Source organism: Furipterus horrens, unplaced genomic scaffold, assembly GCF_987537825.1.
Source record: "Furipterus horrens unplaced genomic scaffold, mFurHor1.1.pri manual_scaffold_15, whole genome shotgun sequence".
Taxonomy (NCBI): Eukaryota; Metazoa; Chordata; class Mammalia; order Chiroptera; family Furipteridae; genus Furipterus; species Furipterus horrens.
Window position 1 is genome coordinate 12,617,774 of NW_028327185.1, and position 16,712 is coordinate 12,634,485.

Genomic DNA, 16,712 nt, shown 5'->3' on the forward strand with positions numbered 1-16,712 from the left:
TGCGGCCATTGGCAGGGCAGACGCCCTGCACACGCGCGAGGCTGCCGTGGGCCGCGCCCCGCACTCCGCGCCCTGTGCAGGTGCTGGTGAAGGCAACCTGCCTGCTGCTGCGGGTCAGAGTAATAGCTGGCTGGATTGGCGGCTCCACCAGCACTGCCTTCTGGATGCCACAGGCCACACTTCCCGAAGCCCAAGCTGCCTTCTTAGGGTTGGAAAAAAGCCCAAGAGCATTTACAACAGCAGAAACCAGAAGCTTCCGACCCTCTAACACTCCACTATTGTCCAACCCACCAGGAGAAACATGCGTCACTTGGTTCAACTGCAAAGAGAATGTCTGACTCCACTGCATCACGTGTATCTCAATGATCAGATTTTTCTTAACAGAGATTGCGTTGAGAGCAAGACTCTTTTTCTCCAAGGGCAAGGAAAAGCTGATTAAGTGCTCGTGAATTAAATCCATTCTTAATTTTAAACTGTGGAGAAGGAATTGACTTACATAAGATTTTCTAAAGAGATTTATTTCTCAACCTTGAGTTATGATTAGATTGTAATCAATCTCAAATCCAGAATTTTATCTGCTGATTCTTATTATGGTAATTGGCCTTGGGCCATGATTTATTTCTACTAGGACCTTCTGTAAACTCCAAATGCTGCAGATAAGTAAATAAAAACAAAATAACTAAGGTCCTTTGTGCGCTGATGTGCTGGGCTCTGCATAAGCGCAATCGGCAGGCGTGTCTTGTCTTTTCACCAACAAGCACCTAATGGTGAGCATGGTACCATGGTCCTCCGTGATCAGCGGCCCAGATTTAAATCATGTGTATTTGAGTGAATTAGAAAAAACTGTCATCTACTTGAGCATTATTAAAAAAAAAAAAAAAATTCCCAAGCAAATGGCATCATATACTTCCCACTAACCTGGGTTTTGGTGATGAGACTCTTCCTTGAGTGAACAGATCCACTGCCAGGCTCTTCATATTTTATTCTAATCTAATTTTGGACCTGAACCAAGCCGACTTTTCATAATGGTCATATGTTTTTTCCTCTTCCTGTCACATCTCTCAAAACAAGTGCGCTGCCCCCTGGTGAACTGAGGACAGTTTGTAATGGCTTTCCTCTCCAGAAACAGAACAGTCAAAAGCACTAGTTAGCTTCAGTGGCTTCATCTTCCTCAGGTCAACACTTACGGCTCAAGGTTTACTCTCCCTATGAACAAGGTGTGCTTAAGTTGATAAAATGAATCAAAATCAGCTTATGGAAAAGTTAAAAATGTAGTTTACTGTAAGTCATGTATCTTTACAAAGAGAAACACCACTAACAATCCAATCTAGAAGTTTAAATAAAAGTAGATGACTTAAAACTAACAATATATATAAAGCTAAAGTCACTGCCTTGGATAATTTATACACTGCATCCAATATTTTATGTAGGACATTCATTCTTAAGGCAGAAAAGTTGAATTTGACATGTAATGACTCTTATATCCAAGGGTCAAACTGGGAGAAGACTTGAGCAGACAGATTCCTTGCTAATGAGGACTTCTCTGTGGTGACAATTCCATCCTTAGAGTTATGTTACATAAGAGACATACATTTGAGAGAACAGAAAAATATGTATTTTAAGGTATAAAAACATGATTTTTAAACAAGAGGTCAACGAGACTGGCCTTTCTATTATGAGGTGAAACTACTCCCATAACAGACTAATAAACGCAACATGCCATTTCTGATATGGTCTGTAAAATGTTTAAAATATCAAACAATTACCTTTTTGGAGTGTTACTTTAGGCTAGTTTTCAAGGTCTAGTATAAAAGGCAGCCTGAATAGTTAAAAGCAGTTGAATGTCAACTCATCCTGCTACTCAGGAGGCTACCATTTAGGATATTCCTACCCCATCAATAAAATCCTGTGCAGGGAGGATATCAGGGTATATTAAAATAAAAATGAAGCCCCCCCCAACACGTGTGCAAAACCACTTGTCAGTTACCAGCGTGAATATCTTTAACAAAAAACATCTTAATTACAGAATCAGAGGCATCAAAGCCAGACGGACAGAGAACGTACCACCCTGCGCAGGTGGATGGATATTTGGAATGACAGCAACCGCTGGGTGAGGACCTCTGGGCTGTGCTGCTCAGAGTGGGAGGGGGAGGAACGCTAAGAGGAACCAGGCCCGGAGTGGGCCGCCTCTCAGCAGAACGAGGTCCCAAGCCCTCGGGGCTGTGTGTGCTCCTTCGCCTCTCTGCATCCTGGTGCCAAAACCTTAACAAAAACAAACGCAAACTACAAGACAAATCTTAAGCAGGTGAGGAGGACTAGAAGTGCCTAAGTACTTTTGTGTGTGCCTATTATTTATGCCATAACTCTGGCAATTGTCAGAAGTGTACAAAGGTTACCTGCCTAATATCTGGAGACGCCAAGATTTTCTTCTTTCACGGTGGCAGGAGTCCATGCAAGATTTGTAAACAGCGATACAAAATACTGTAAACATAACTTAACAGAGCTTGTATAAAACAGAAGTAAATCCAAATTTACAAGTGGGTTAAAAAACCAGAGGGCAGCTTCATACAAAGTTCTCCCTGCTGCGCCAAGTGATTTGATTACAAATATAATCCTGAGCTGAAAAACTGGGATTTGGGGGAGAGCCATCTTCGCATACAAAATATCCAGAGGATGCTCGCTCGCTAGTGCTATTCAACGGCCAGTAACAGTTCTGAATACGTGGCTTTGGAGACGTTTATAGCTTAGTGTGGCGGCCGGGCCTGGGGCCCGCTGCGGCGCTGGCCATGGCAGCCGACGCCACGGCGTCCTCCGCCTCCTCCAGTTCGTCCTGGAGCTCCTGGCTCACGCTGGACTGCAGGGCTGCGGGAGTGAGCCACTCCTTCGGGAGGCAACTCTGTAGGAACGGGATGCAGGAGCTGAAGTAGGCAAGTCGATTGATCCAGCGAGGAATCTCTTTCCCACAAAGAATCTGGAGCGGGGAGAGCGTTGTGTTAGGTGAGAGGTTAAGGTGTGGGAGCGGGGGTGGAGGCAGGGAGAGGTTCAGAAAAGCCACTGCACGCTACCTAGCCTTCGGTGGTGGGGCCTCCAGCACCTGATAATGAGCAGCTCCCCACCTTGGGAGCCTGGGGCTGCTCCTGTCAGCTCCATTCCTTCCTTTTTAAGAACCTTGTCAAGTTGCTCACTTTTCACATCTATAAACTGAGCTAATTCCACTCGGCTCCTTCCTTTCTTTGATCCTCACTTTGAACAACACGGAAGAAAAGACTCTTGTAAATCCAAGGTCTCATTAGAGTAACAGAAGTTCCAGGCAGCAGGAGCAGTCAATCTTGGCTGTTTTCCTCTCTGTGAATTCTCCATTTTTGCAGACTCTTTCTGCGTCCCTCCAGTCCCTATCGCCCCATTTTTCCTGGACCTCACTTTACCCCATTGCTTTTGCTTCTGTCCTTGACCCAGGTTTTCCAAGGAGTGCACACTGGTCCAGAAAGAAGCATCTCCCCAGATAAGACCTGGTGGCGCTGTGACTCTGTTGAAGCCTCTACTAGGGACAAAAGAGAGAGAAATGAGGGCCAGGAGGAATCCCTCCCAGCTTCTCCTTTTTCAAACAGTAGGAACTGGGGCTTTTTTAAGACTAACTTTACCTCTGTTACCCTCTTTGCTTCCGCAGACAACACTGGGCTTAACTGAGTCCGTGTCCCACCGACCCTTTGGCCTTTCTGCCTCCAACCATGTCAAAGATTACGATCCTGTGATCGGGAAGTACCATCTCTCTCTTCCTAGCTGATGACCTAGACAAGAGGCTTCGAAGTATCTTATGTCTCCAGAGGAGCTAATATGTAAATGAGATGACACCTGTAATTAAGCAGGGTAATTTGTCTCCATAAGGGTGTAGGCTTGTGCTTTAATGATTACTGACCTTATGTAATACCGTTCCCATCTGTCTACCCTAAAAACACAGCCAGACAAGGGTTACATTACATTTTACGCCCAAGACACATTAAGGGAAACGTGTACAGTTGAAAGTTACCACAGAAGTGGTGACTACAAGTCTCGGGTCAATGTAACAGGCACTGCTGACTACTGAGCAGGCATTTCCTCCACTCTGCTTCCCAAGTCCTGATTTTATTCAGTAAGCTACCTTCCTCCATATATCCATGTACCCACGTGCTCCATGAGAAGCCGACTTCATTTCAACCCCTGGGCCAATAACTTGATAAGCCCAAAAGAGAGACCCGTAAACTACAAGCCCCCCATTTCTGCAGTCCTTATAAATGTGAGCTCTGAACTACTTCCTTCTCCCCTGGAAATCAGCCAGGCCCCCTCTCTGCTATCAGTGCATCCACAAGGCTGGTGGTGCTCCTCCAGCTTTTATGTTCAGGGGAAGCATCCGGGGATCGTGTGGTACTATCTGACTCGGGGTACATCTGTAGCAGGGTACGGACGATGTGCATCTCACAACTTCCTATGTGGTGCCGAGGGTCCCTGAAACGTACTTTGAGAAGCATGGCAAAGGTCCGCCCAAGCCCTGTTTGCAAGCTGTGCTGGGGAAGCCATGAGGAGGTGCCGAGGGCCGGGGGGGCTGAGCATCCCTGCGGACAGGTCCGTGAGAGCAGCTCAGGCCCTCTTTTCCGCTCCCAGTTCCTGGAACGCCTGCCGCTGCCACCAGCTGCTCCGAGTAAGGAAGCTGGGAAGCTGTTTCAACACTGCTTAATTCTCTAGACCTTATTTGATAATCTTTTGCTTTCTTCCTTACATTTTCTTTTTCAAGGTCCTGTAATTCTGATCTAGTTTTGGTCTTCTGCTTGGGATTAAAGAATTGGGAAGGCAACTGAGTACCTGTGTGATAAGCTAGCAGAATCAAATTTCGAGACAGGAGAAATGAATTACTTATTAATAAGTAAGCTTGGAAAAAAATTCAAGTTGGCAACTAAAATTTAGGGAAAGAAATATGAGTGGCTAGAAAGCAGAAGTCTCTCAGGCATTATTAACTTCTTTAAAGTGAAAGTTTCAGGTGGTAATAAAATGAATCAGAATAAGAAGAGACAATCGTTTGTAGTCACTCTCAACTCTAAAGTCACCAACTTTAGGAAGGTCATTTATGCAAGAGAAAGAAATATACATAATACTGTATTTTATACAACATGAGGAACCAGGAAAAAAAAGAATCAATTAAATGTATGGGACAGTGAGTATACTAGTAATATTATTTATTTGAAGAACTTTCAGGATAAAATTTAATTTACCTCAGATAAAGCTGAAGAAAAGTGATTGCAGTTTTTGTGCATTAAATGATAGGCATTGCCTTTGTATTCTTTCCCCAGTTCTTCCACAATTTTTTCTATGTCATCTTCTAGGAAGTCCGTGCTCCCTAAAACAACAGCTTCTCTTAAAGAAAAGAAGGAGAAAACATGGCTGTGTGAGGTTTAGGTCTTTATAAAATGCATGTTAAAGATTTGCTTATTTCCAGGAACATCATGCCTGATGTAACAAAGCAGGTTACTGGAGTAAAGCTAAAGGTCAATGACATACTTTATTTTAATTTCTACTTTTCTGAAATAAGCTTTTAAAGCACACAATGTCTCAATAGGTCAAATGCAAAATAAATCATTTTCTTTATAAAACAATATATCCTAACATTAAAAATGCAACATCAGTTATTTCTACAACTGTTGTATAAGTATTTACACTATTAGAAAACCAGCTCCATGCGGCCGATATTCCTGTTTAATTACACTGGCCATCAATGGCTGGCCAAATTCTCTTGGGGGGAAAAACACCCTAAAACCAACTCCCTCACCCACTAACTCCCCTGGAAAGGTAAGTCATCCTTCAATAGCATGTGGAATTTTAGTCAGATCAAGTAAGGCATCCGAGAAAGCTGAATATGCTCGGAAAACTCTTTTATCTAACAGTCTTGACTAAAGGGAGGCCTAAGGAGTGGATTCAGGATGAGCTCATACAGAGCCCCTGTGGGTAAATGCTTCAAATCACTGACAGGCGAAGGCAGCAATCTCCAGCCGGGCCCATTTCACAGCACACAGAAACTGATTACTGCAATTCTGGGGCACACCAGAAAATACACTTTTGCAGATCTGATAGCTATTGCTGGGTTGGCTATCGTCATTTTTTCATTTGACAATCCAGGGGAAAGAGGTCAGTGCCCCTGACTCAATAGTCAGGTCGTGCATGTTTTTAAAATGCATGGCACACCAGGTGAAAATCGCTGGGCTAAGGGAACCATGAACATAGTCATGATAAACATGTGTATAGCCCTATAAGGAATTTCGATGCTATAACCTCATTTCACTATTTTTCACTATTCTTGGCAGGTTAATTATAAGCCCAGAAGTTTCTTGGAAGCTCCTTGAAACTAAGGTTCTAGACATTACTTTAAATACAAACCTTAATTAAGGAATGGAAATTTGATTATTAGCATTCGGATTTTCAGTGCTGTTTACTACTCATAAGGCTCCAGAATACACTCATATCCACACATTTTAGGTTTATCCATACATGTAATACAGGTACCTTAACAATAGTTTCCCAGCTAATCAACTGTTTATTTGAAATTTATAAACAGTGTCCCTTTCATTGGGGAAAATGAAGAGATTTTTAATAATACTTTTAGGTTTGTTGCAATAAAACTTTCCTCCCCCTCTCCCCAAACAGGAGACTGGGGGGCAGCAATAATTAAATATGAACATTTTCTAAAGCAGAACCTGAGTTATATCAAGGTAAAAACATTTTTAAGGCACACAGAATAGCTTACAGGGGCCTTGAATAAAACCAAGAGACCAGGTTATTTCAGGCACTTTATTTGGTCGACTCCCCTCTTTACACAACAACTGACATAGATTTGATTGTAAATAAAATATCAGCAACTAAAACAATGTTAAAGAAACATTTGAACTTCCTAGGTGTTCACCTACAGAGCGAATTCTGTATGCCTGGAAACACGCTGTGGCACCTAAAACAGTGTAATAAAAATTATCCTCCCTACTTACTTAAATTTAAATGTTTCTCCTAGTTCAGAAGCATTTCCTGGGGAAATTTCAAATATTCCAGAAAAGGGGTAAGGATGGCCACCATAAGCAAATTCTGAAAAGAGAAAACTCATGATTTTTAGTATTTATCACACAAAATTTAACCAGAATGCTCAATTAGCTTTAATAAATGATGAGGATAATAAAGATACCATCTAAATATTTTCACTTTATTTATTTTTCACAAACATCTCATTTAGCTATTACTTGCACAGAAGGGCTGATGCCAAAGGCCTGACACCTCTAATAATGAAAGACACTCAAAGGCAGTGCGGACTCTGTCTTTCCTGGAGTGAACGCTCACACGCAAACATGGTCTCTCTGCCTGTCTATCCCGCCAAACTAAGGAGGCGGCCAGCTCAGTGCCTGGCCGTTTTCTAAATTCGAGTGATCGAATGTCAACCTTGTAGAAAATATATCTACTGACAGTGAGTTTTCGTGGTTCCTGGGATGAACTCCTGGTTTATCTTTGAAACATTAGCAAACCTGAAAAACTGAATTCCATTCCCCCACTCAAGAAAAAAAATAAATTGCCCTGGTTGGGTAGCTGAGGTGGTTAGAGCGTTGTCCCAACACTCCAAGGTTGTGGGTTCAATCCCCAATCAGGGCACATACAAGAATCAACCAATGAATGCATAAGTGAGTAGAACAACACATAGATGTCTCTCTCCTCCTCAAAATTTAATGAACAAAAATTTAAAATGAAAAAATAAACTGCCAAATTGATACGTACACCCACTCCCATGTGTGCACCGCAGCAAACCCTCTAGCTTGAGGGACCCACCTGCACTACAGTGAACGTCCACCCAGGCCCGGCGGGTACAGCAGGTCTTTACAGCCCACGTTTAATATGCTACACCACACCTAGAAGCACCTAACAATGTGCAATATAAAAAAGGGAAATGACGCCCTGGCTGGTGTGGCTCAGTGGACTGAGTGCCGGCCTGCAAACTGAAAAGTCACCAGTTCGATTCCCAGTCGGGGCACATGCCTGGGTTGTGGACGAGATACAGCCAATTGATGTATGTCTCACACACATTGATGTTCTCTCCTTCTTTGTCCCTCCCTTCCCCTCTCTCTAAAAGTAAATATTTTAAATTAAAAAATAAAAATAAAAAAAGGGACATGAGAAACACCACATGACACATTTACATAAACGAACCTTTTCTTTGTAATCACTAAATGTGGTGTGTAGCCTTCAAGGGTAACTGAGCGAATGGCAATAACACATTCTAAGAGGTCGCAAAGCCTGCCTAGACGAAGCAATTAAAGGCATTTCTGCTACCGGGTGACTTTATGATTCAAAACAATATGTTGTTATAACCATGGTGAAACTGGCAGTGCGCTCTGTTTGACGCACACCACTGCTGCTCCCACCTCGACCAGGAGGGAGTGACCACCTCCCAGAGCAGGGATCAGAACGAGGGGGAGCGCTGCCCACAGCAGAGCTGCTGGGTGTGCGGGCCCCAGCACTCACCGTAATCAGGGGCAATAAAGCGTCAGCAGAGCTGAGTTAATGAACGACAGAGGCCACCATTCTCCAGCAAAAAGCCAGGTGTAATCAAGGGCAGGATTTGCTCAGTGATATTTTTTAACTTTGGAATGCTACACTTGTAGGCCTACAAAAATTAATGACTGAAATTCCCTCAGGAAATTGGTATTTCAAGTTTGACTCTCTCTAGAACCCACCCTGCTCCAACCAAAAACGATTGTCTTTATCATATTATTTTTCAAAGTGCAAGGTTTCTTAGGAACTCCAATATATATTAGAGAAAAACTGTAATGGTATAGCAATCTCAAAAGAAAAATGTTTTTTTAAAGCATAGTCTTTAGAATAAAAGATAACTAAATAAACGTACACTCACATACTTTTGGTACTTTCTCCCCAAATACATTCAACTTGAGGCATTTTTCCAAAATATAGTCTAAGTAAAAATGGAAAAATGATGATCTACTTTTCTGCAATAAGTTATGGAAGCAGTTAAAAAATGAAAAGGAAGAGCTACAGTTAGGATTTTGCAACCCCTTTAAAGGAAAAAACCTTCAGAAAGTGTACTTAGATTGTGTGTCCACGTACCTCTGCCATATACTTCAATTCCTGAATGAAAAACTCCAATTCCAATGGGTGAGGTGTACTCGTTCATCCAGTACTAAGAAAAGAAAAGATTCAGAACATCGGTTCATTTATGACTCAACTTCACATTGCGAGGAAGTACTACTCCCCATACTAATCCCATTTCTTGAAATCTGCCCTTACACCTCTGAAACTCCCTCAATTACCACCCATTCAATCCTCTGTGCCTTTGCTTGTGCCAAGTCCCCAGTGGAATTCCTTCCTGGGTCTAAATGAGTGTTTCAATTTGTGTACAAGCACGCTATCTAAAGCTCAGGGCATAAATCATAAAATCTGTACCTGGTCAGGTTGGAAAACAGTAGTCAGAAAAGTTCTGTTAGTGACTTAAAAAAATTCACCTAACATCTGCGTTCCTATCTACTTTTCTTCTATCTTAAGCTTTCCCTTTCATTCTCTGGTGAGCTCCCTGAAGACAGGGATTTTTTTTTCTTTTTCAAAAATGTTTAAAAAAGACATTTTGCCACATAGGTTGTGATTCAGCTCAGAGTTTGATAATGATAATATAGAGTAAGTAATACGAGGTACAAAGGTTAGAAGAATCTTATCATTGGCATGAAAAAAATGAAACTTCCCAGAAAAGGTAATGTCTAAACTAAACCGGGCTTTTTAGGACAAATAAGATTTCCCGATAGAAATCCTGGGGCTGGAGGGGAACAGGCAGAAAGGCCAGGAAGAGGGAGGAAGAGGCACACAGGCCTTGCTAAAAAGGGTGGGCTGCAGAGGCTTATTATACCTGGAAGAAAGGAAATGAGTTGAAAGGGTATTAAACAAACACTTGGGTAAACTTAACAGTGTTACAAATGTATCAATTTCTCCCAGGTCTCTAATTTTTCAAGTTTTAACCTTGGCTTCAAACCCCTAGCCAGTTTCTCCCAGACCTGGGAAAATTCACTCTCTACACCCCCGGGAAAGCATAAATAGATAAAGCTGACTCTCCCCCGCTAAAATACACCTAGAAGAAAAATTAAGAAATAATAAACAATATTTGAAAAATAACAAGGTATTCTCTCATCTAGATATGAAAATATTCATTAAAATAGAATACTGTTACAGAAATAGATCCTTGTATATATAGGAATCTCGTATATGATAAAGGTGGTTTTTAAAATCAATGATAAGGGATAATTTAAAATGAGTTGACAAAATTTATTGTGCATAAAAATACATATATCTAAAAAGCCTAGCGTGTCTAAAATAATCAGAGAATAAATATAACAGATTAAAAAAAAAGATGGGAAGAGCCAATCAAAGCAAAACCTAGAATTTTAGAGGAAAACAAGATATTCAACACGAACATTTACAATTTTTCATTGTGTAAAAACTGCATAAACAAGATCAAAAGGTAACCCGCAGAGAAACTCTGTTACACGTATTCCAGAGATTAGTGTAAGAACACACGTCTCCCCTCCACCTCATTCTGCGTGGCCCCCGCACTGCCACAAGCCTGAAGTTGGTGTAGGACGGGGTACGAGGAAGCAAGTATGCTCTTCACTGCTGAACCCACGTGAAAGTACACAGATTGCACTCTTCTTACACCTTCTTTTTTAGGTTTGAACATTTTCCAAAAAAAGGAGGGCTAAAGAGAACGATGCAGTCCTTGCCTCCTTTCAACAGAAGAGACGCCAAGTTTCTTGCTGTCCTGCTACTTTCTCCCGGTTTCCAGAGGGCAGGAAATGCAAGGTGATCGACATTCCGCTGGTCTTCTCCCAGTGAGTAGTACCCTTGGCAGCCGCCTTCTAGGACTTAAATTGCCTTTTCCACTTGAGAAATCCCATTGTTTATAGTGTCTGCAGCCAATCATTCGGCCAGCACACTGCTGATCTCCTTAATGACAGCTCAGCAGGCTTTAAAAAATGGTTTTGTTCTGGACGTTGACAGTTCCATTTTATTGACCTTTTCTCTTTTTACACATCAGCCTCTTTCAAAATATAGAATATTTTCCAAAAAGACATGTATACATAATGGTTCGTCTACAGTACCTACAACACTGGCTACAATGTTTTAAACTCTTAGTAAATTGAACATTTATTTCCACTGAATGTCTCATATCACTTAATTTTAGCAATTTATCTTTCAGTTGAGCAGTAAGTAGCCTCCCCAAAGTACTTTTATGATAAATGTCTATAATGGGAACCTAAATGTTTTACTAAGAAATAGAAAGGTTTTCACGAGAAAGAAAAATTATACACGAACAGTGACTTTTGGCCAAAGGGTAAAAACAGGGTGAGGACGGGAATGCCCTTGCCAGACTGGGGACCCTCACCTGAGAAAGCTCTTGTTCCTACACTATCACAAATAAAAAGGATCTCTCCCATGCTTAGGGATTTCAGGTTTAGGACTCCCGCACGTCGTAGGAGTTAAGTTTGAAATTCTCCAGCAGTAAAGATTTCTACATTCTAAAAAACTAAAGGGCGTGTTTTAACATATTTTATAAATTGGGACGTCTGTAAATGTAAACAGAAACTTAAAAGTAAGGGAAAAATGTACAACCTCCAGATCTGGTCAGCCCTTTGGCGGTCAGAACAGTGAGAGCTGACCTACATAAGGTCTCTAAGGAACCTCTCAGACACAACAACGAAAAATTAACACCTGATGGTTCTGCAGGTGGTGGTGTCATCCCCACTCTCAGGTGGAGAGGTGGACCACTGGGTCAGGTGCTTTTGCTCAAGGTTATAGGAAGCCCACAAGTTGAGAGCAAAAGGATTTCTTAACCCAGAGACAGTTCTTTAGACAGTGTTCAGGGCGGAAGGTTAGCCACTTCTGACATTATTAGTTCTTGTCCCAAGGCTCTGCCTCAATATTCTGTGCCAGGCAGGAATTAATGTCGATGTGGCTTACTCACTTCTTAGCAGTAACAATAAGGGACTCAATTTTTTGCTTTTCTGTTTCTGTATTCTTATCCCTAAAATGACCCCTCAATTTAAGGGCTAATTTCTTCAAGAGATTAAAGTAACTCTTTACTAGTTAGAAATCTATGAATAAATATATCTACTTACACAAATAAAAAGAATTATAAGTAACACTGTGAACAACTGTATACCAACAAATTAGATAATGAGATGGAATGGACAACTTCACCCAAAGACACAAGCTTCCAAAACTGACCCAAGAAGACAGGAATCTGAACAGATTTGTAGTGAATGAGAACGAGAAGAGAGAATGAATTAGTCACGTAAAAACCACCCACACAGAAAAAAGGCTATGACCAGATGATTCTGGTGAATTCTACCAAACATTTAAATAAGAATCAATGAAATTCCTCACAAATGTTCCAGAAGACAGAAAAGGGAACACTTCCCAACTCATTCTGAGGCCAGAATTAACTTGATAAAAAACAGACACCACAAGAAAAAGATAAATATCTCTTATGGATACAGACTCAAAAATTCTCAACAGGCCCTGGCTGCTGTGGCTCAGTGGATTGAGTATCGGCCTGCGAGCCCAGTGTCGCTGGTTCGATTCCCAGCTAGGGTACATTACTAGGTTGCACGTCAGGTCCCCAGCTGGGGGCGCGAATGAGAGGCAAGCACACAGAAAAAAAAAAAAAAATTCTCAACAAAATACTAGTAAACTGAACTCAGAAATATATAAAATAGATTAAACACCACAGAAAATGGGATTTATCCTAGGAATGAAAGGTTTTAATATCTGAAAAATCAATTAATATACTATACCAATAGAAAAGGACAAAATCATCTCATTAGATATAGAAGAGCATTTGACAAAATCCAGCACTCTTTCACGATAAAAACACTCAACAGCACAGGAATGAAAGGCAACTTTCCAGCCTGATGAAGGGCATCTATGAAAAACAGCTAATAGCATATTAATGGTGAGAGATTTAATGCTTCCACTTTAAGATCAGGAGCAAAACAAGGATGTCCGTTCTTGCCACTTCTATGAAACACTGTACTGAAAATTCTAGCCAGCACAATTAGAGAAAATAAATAAATAAAAGACACCTAGACTAGAAAAGAAGTAAAATTATCTCTATTTGCAGATGACATGATCTTGTATATAGAAAATCATAAGGATCTCCCTAAAAAAAACTAATAAATCCAGCCAGGTTACAGGTTGTAAGATTAATACACAAACATTAACTATGTTTCTATATACCAGCAATGAACAACATAAGAATGAAATTAGCCCTGGCCAGAGTGGCTCAGTGGATTGAGTGCCAACCTGTGAACCAAAGGGTTGCTGGTTCAATTCCCAGTCAGGGCACATGCCTGGGTTGCAGGCCAAGTCCCCAGTTGGGGGCAAGTCAGAGGCAACCATACACTGATGTTTCTTTCCCTCTCTTTCTCCCTCCCTTCCCCTCTCTCTAAAAATAAATAAAATCTTTTAAAAAATAAAATTAAGAAACTATTCCATTTACAGTTATTTAGGGAATACATTTAGTAAGACAACCACATAACTTTGTATCTAAAAACAATAAAACATCATTGAAAGAAAATGAAGACTAAATAAAAGGAAACACATTCCATGCTCACAGATTAGAATATCTAATACTGTTAGGATGACAATACTCCTCAAATCTTCATTAAAATCCCAAATGCCCTTTTTGCAGAAATTCACAGGTCAATGCTAGAAATTCAGAAGACTTGTGATTGCCAAACAATCTTGAAAAAACTGGAAGAGCCACACTTCCTGATTTCAAAACTCAGTAAAGAGCTACAGTAATCAAAACTGTGTAACTGGCATACAGACACACATACAGACAGACATACAGAGGAACAGAATAGAATTCACTTCAGAAAACAAACCCTTATATTTATGGTTAATTGATCTTTAACAAGGGTGCCAACACAGTTCAGTGGAGGAAGGAAATGGTCTCTTTAAGAAACAGAACTGGGATGACTGGACATCCATGCAAATGAATGAATGGGACTCCTCCTTCATACCACATATACAAATTAACTCAAAATGGGTCAACGTAAGATCTAAAACTACACAATGCTAAGAAGAAAACAAGTGTATCTTCATGTTCTATTAGGCACTGATTCCTTAGTTGTGATGCCAAAAGCACAAGCAACAAAAGAAAAAATAAACTAGAAAAAATAAAAAATGAAACATTTTGTGCTTCCAAGGACACTATAAAGTGTCCTTTTCTAATAATACAAAAGAAAAAGATGGTCCAATTAGTTCCTGAACTCTAATCCCTAATCAAAAATCTTTAAATAGGTTATTTCTCAACTTACAGACAGCTGCTTCCAAAAACATGTGGAAAACAGGCTAAAAAACAACACATTAAGAACAGAAAAAAAAAAAAAAAAAAAAAAAACCAACAAAAGAACCCCACAGCTCTTAATATATGCATTCTGGTCAGCCACCTCTTCACATGTAACAACAACACATCACTGATGAAATTATGAAGTGCATTAGATGCTTTCCTTTGGTGTGGGTTTTCCCCCTGAGTGGATGCAGAAGAAAAGAGGGAAGCCTCCAAGGAGAGCCCGTCAGAGATGCCCTCCAAATGTTTCTGCTCCTGCGAGGGCTTCCTAGCTCTATAATTAGCAAACACGCCTGGAAGCTCCAGCTTTAAAAACTGGGCAAGCTGCCTACGGAAGACAGGCGTTTAATTCAAGGTCAGCGTGCCTTATCCAGTCCTTCTGCCTCTGAGTCCTGCCAGGCTACGAAGACAATATGGATCATGCCTATTGTAAGTGGGGATTTAATGAGATACCTGTACACAAAACCAAACAGAAGTATATGAGGACTAAGCCTTTTACTGAATGATTTCGGTTGTGAAACCCCCTACAACGATTTGCTGTTGCTATTCATGCTAAAGTAATTGCTTTCCTCTCTCACAGTTTAAGATTTTAGAAATTAAGTGTTTCTCGCTGCTTCTTATCTTGGTTTCCGTTCCTTGTCATTTACTTAAATGACTTGCTACTGTAAAACCTTGCACAGGGCACATTACTGGAGATCAAAATCTCTGTACAAAGCCCAAGAGAACTTCTCAAACTTGCTAGGTGAAAATTCATGCTTCTGTAGAACACGGATGGTTTCTAACAGAAAACACAGCATAAATATGCAACATGAAATGACAGCCAAGAACACGGAACCATGAAAAACAAACAAAAAAAGCAAGCTGCTGAATTACGTACGACTGGATGTTAGCAAGATTTCTGTTAACTTTTGTTGGGTGTGTCTTCACTGATTTTGTTGTCTCAATAGGAGCAGATGCCAAAAGTTTAAAATTACATAACTGGAACAAATGGATAATCCAGGGCAAGTTTAACCAAAAGCTTCGCTTTTGATTTGCACTGTGATTCCCAGAGCTTGGTCCAAACGTAAGGGTCCAAATAGTATTCGGGAGACGAGTTTAAGAACTGTGGTTCAAGGAAACTGCAGAGACTGCAGTGAAGTTCCCCGTAAGTACACTGGGGCCAGCCCTCCTTCAGTTTCACACGAAGGCCATGCTGGTGCAGGAGTGACACAGAACACAAGGGCACAGCCACTCAACCAGGCGGTGTATGCAAGGTTACGCGGAGCTGACAACTGGGTACTCCCTCGGGACTCTATGGGGAAGCAGATGTTTTCATCTGAGTTCGTTTCCAGTCCTGAAACCCTTCCTGCCATTCCAAAGGGAAACAGTCCATCAGCCAGCTGCTACCACAAAATAGCATCTCTCAAACCATGAAACAACAGCAGAGCTGCCGCAACATCTCCTCACCAACCACCTCCCCAAACCACCCCTCCGGAGGATGTCATTTGCTCAGATTAGCCTCGGGCTAGCTCTCCCTGAGGGTCAGTGGGGACAGCCCACAAGGTTCCTCTCTTGCAGTGCAGGTCACAAAGACACTGCTTCTATTTTATTTAAATACTTCAGATTGTTGCTTGGATCAAAAAAGGTTGATCCAAGCATTACAAGTTGATGCATTTCAACTATAATGGAAAAGACACTGAACTGTGTGTCAGGAATCTGTGGTTCTTTGTTTTCTTTTCTTCATAAATATTTGATAACTTTTTAAGATACCCAATCTGTCTCCAAAGTTTGATTCCAATTCAGGTCCTGGGGCCAGAATGTCTTGGTTCCAACTCTGGCGTTGCGTGTTCTTAGTTGCGTGGCCTGGGAAGCACGTGACCCTGCCTGTATTTATGAAATGCAGGTAAACAGTATGTACCGCAGAGGGTGCTGCGCGGGTGAAGGCATGAATGGTGTGTGCAGTACCTGGAGTGCCGACCCCCAGTAAACAGTAATCGTCAGCAGTAGCACGGCACATCGGTTCTGGCTCTCTGTTCGTTCTCAGAATGCTCAAGAATCTTTGGGAGTGGATGTCAAATAACCAGGAGCAGCGACTCCCTAAACTGAATAGCAAACAAGGGCAGAGTTGACTCTCCTTGAAGACTCCCACAAGCAATTATTCATATTATTGAGAAGGACAGATCTGAGTGAAAGGTCTCTGTAAGAAAGGCAGTGGTTTTACAGGAGGGTTATACATTCATGAGGGACCTGCGCAGAGGGCTGGAGAACCACATCCCACTCTGGTGCTGGGACCTTCTGGACTCAGACCTCATAAGGACCATGG

The 16,712-nt window shown here is 41.4% G+C and overlaps 1 protein-coding gene across 1 annotated transcript in view; it reads right to left on the reverse strand.

The window, feature by feature from the left end:
• Positions 1-1,259: 1,259 nt before the first annotated feature.
• The window catches only part of DESI2 (desumoylating isopeptidase 2), a 29,480-nt gene continuing 14,027 nt past the window's right edge, over positions 1,260-16,712 (reverse strand). The window contains exons 2-5 of the mRNA XM_090263425.1: positions 9,121-9,193; positions 7,005-7,098; positions 5,244-5,385; positions 1,260-2,971 (exon numbers count right to left, since the gene is read on the reverse strand). Of these exons, the coding sequence (XP_090119551.1) occupies positions 2,738-2,971; positions 5,244-5,385; positions 7,005-7,098; positions 9,121-9,193 (543 nt within the window). The 3' untranslated portion in view covers positions 1,260-2,737. The remainder of the gene's footprint in view (positions 2,972-5,243; positions 5,386-7,004; positions 7,099-9,120; positions 9,194-16,712) is intronic.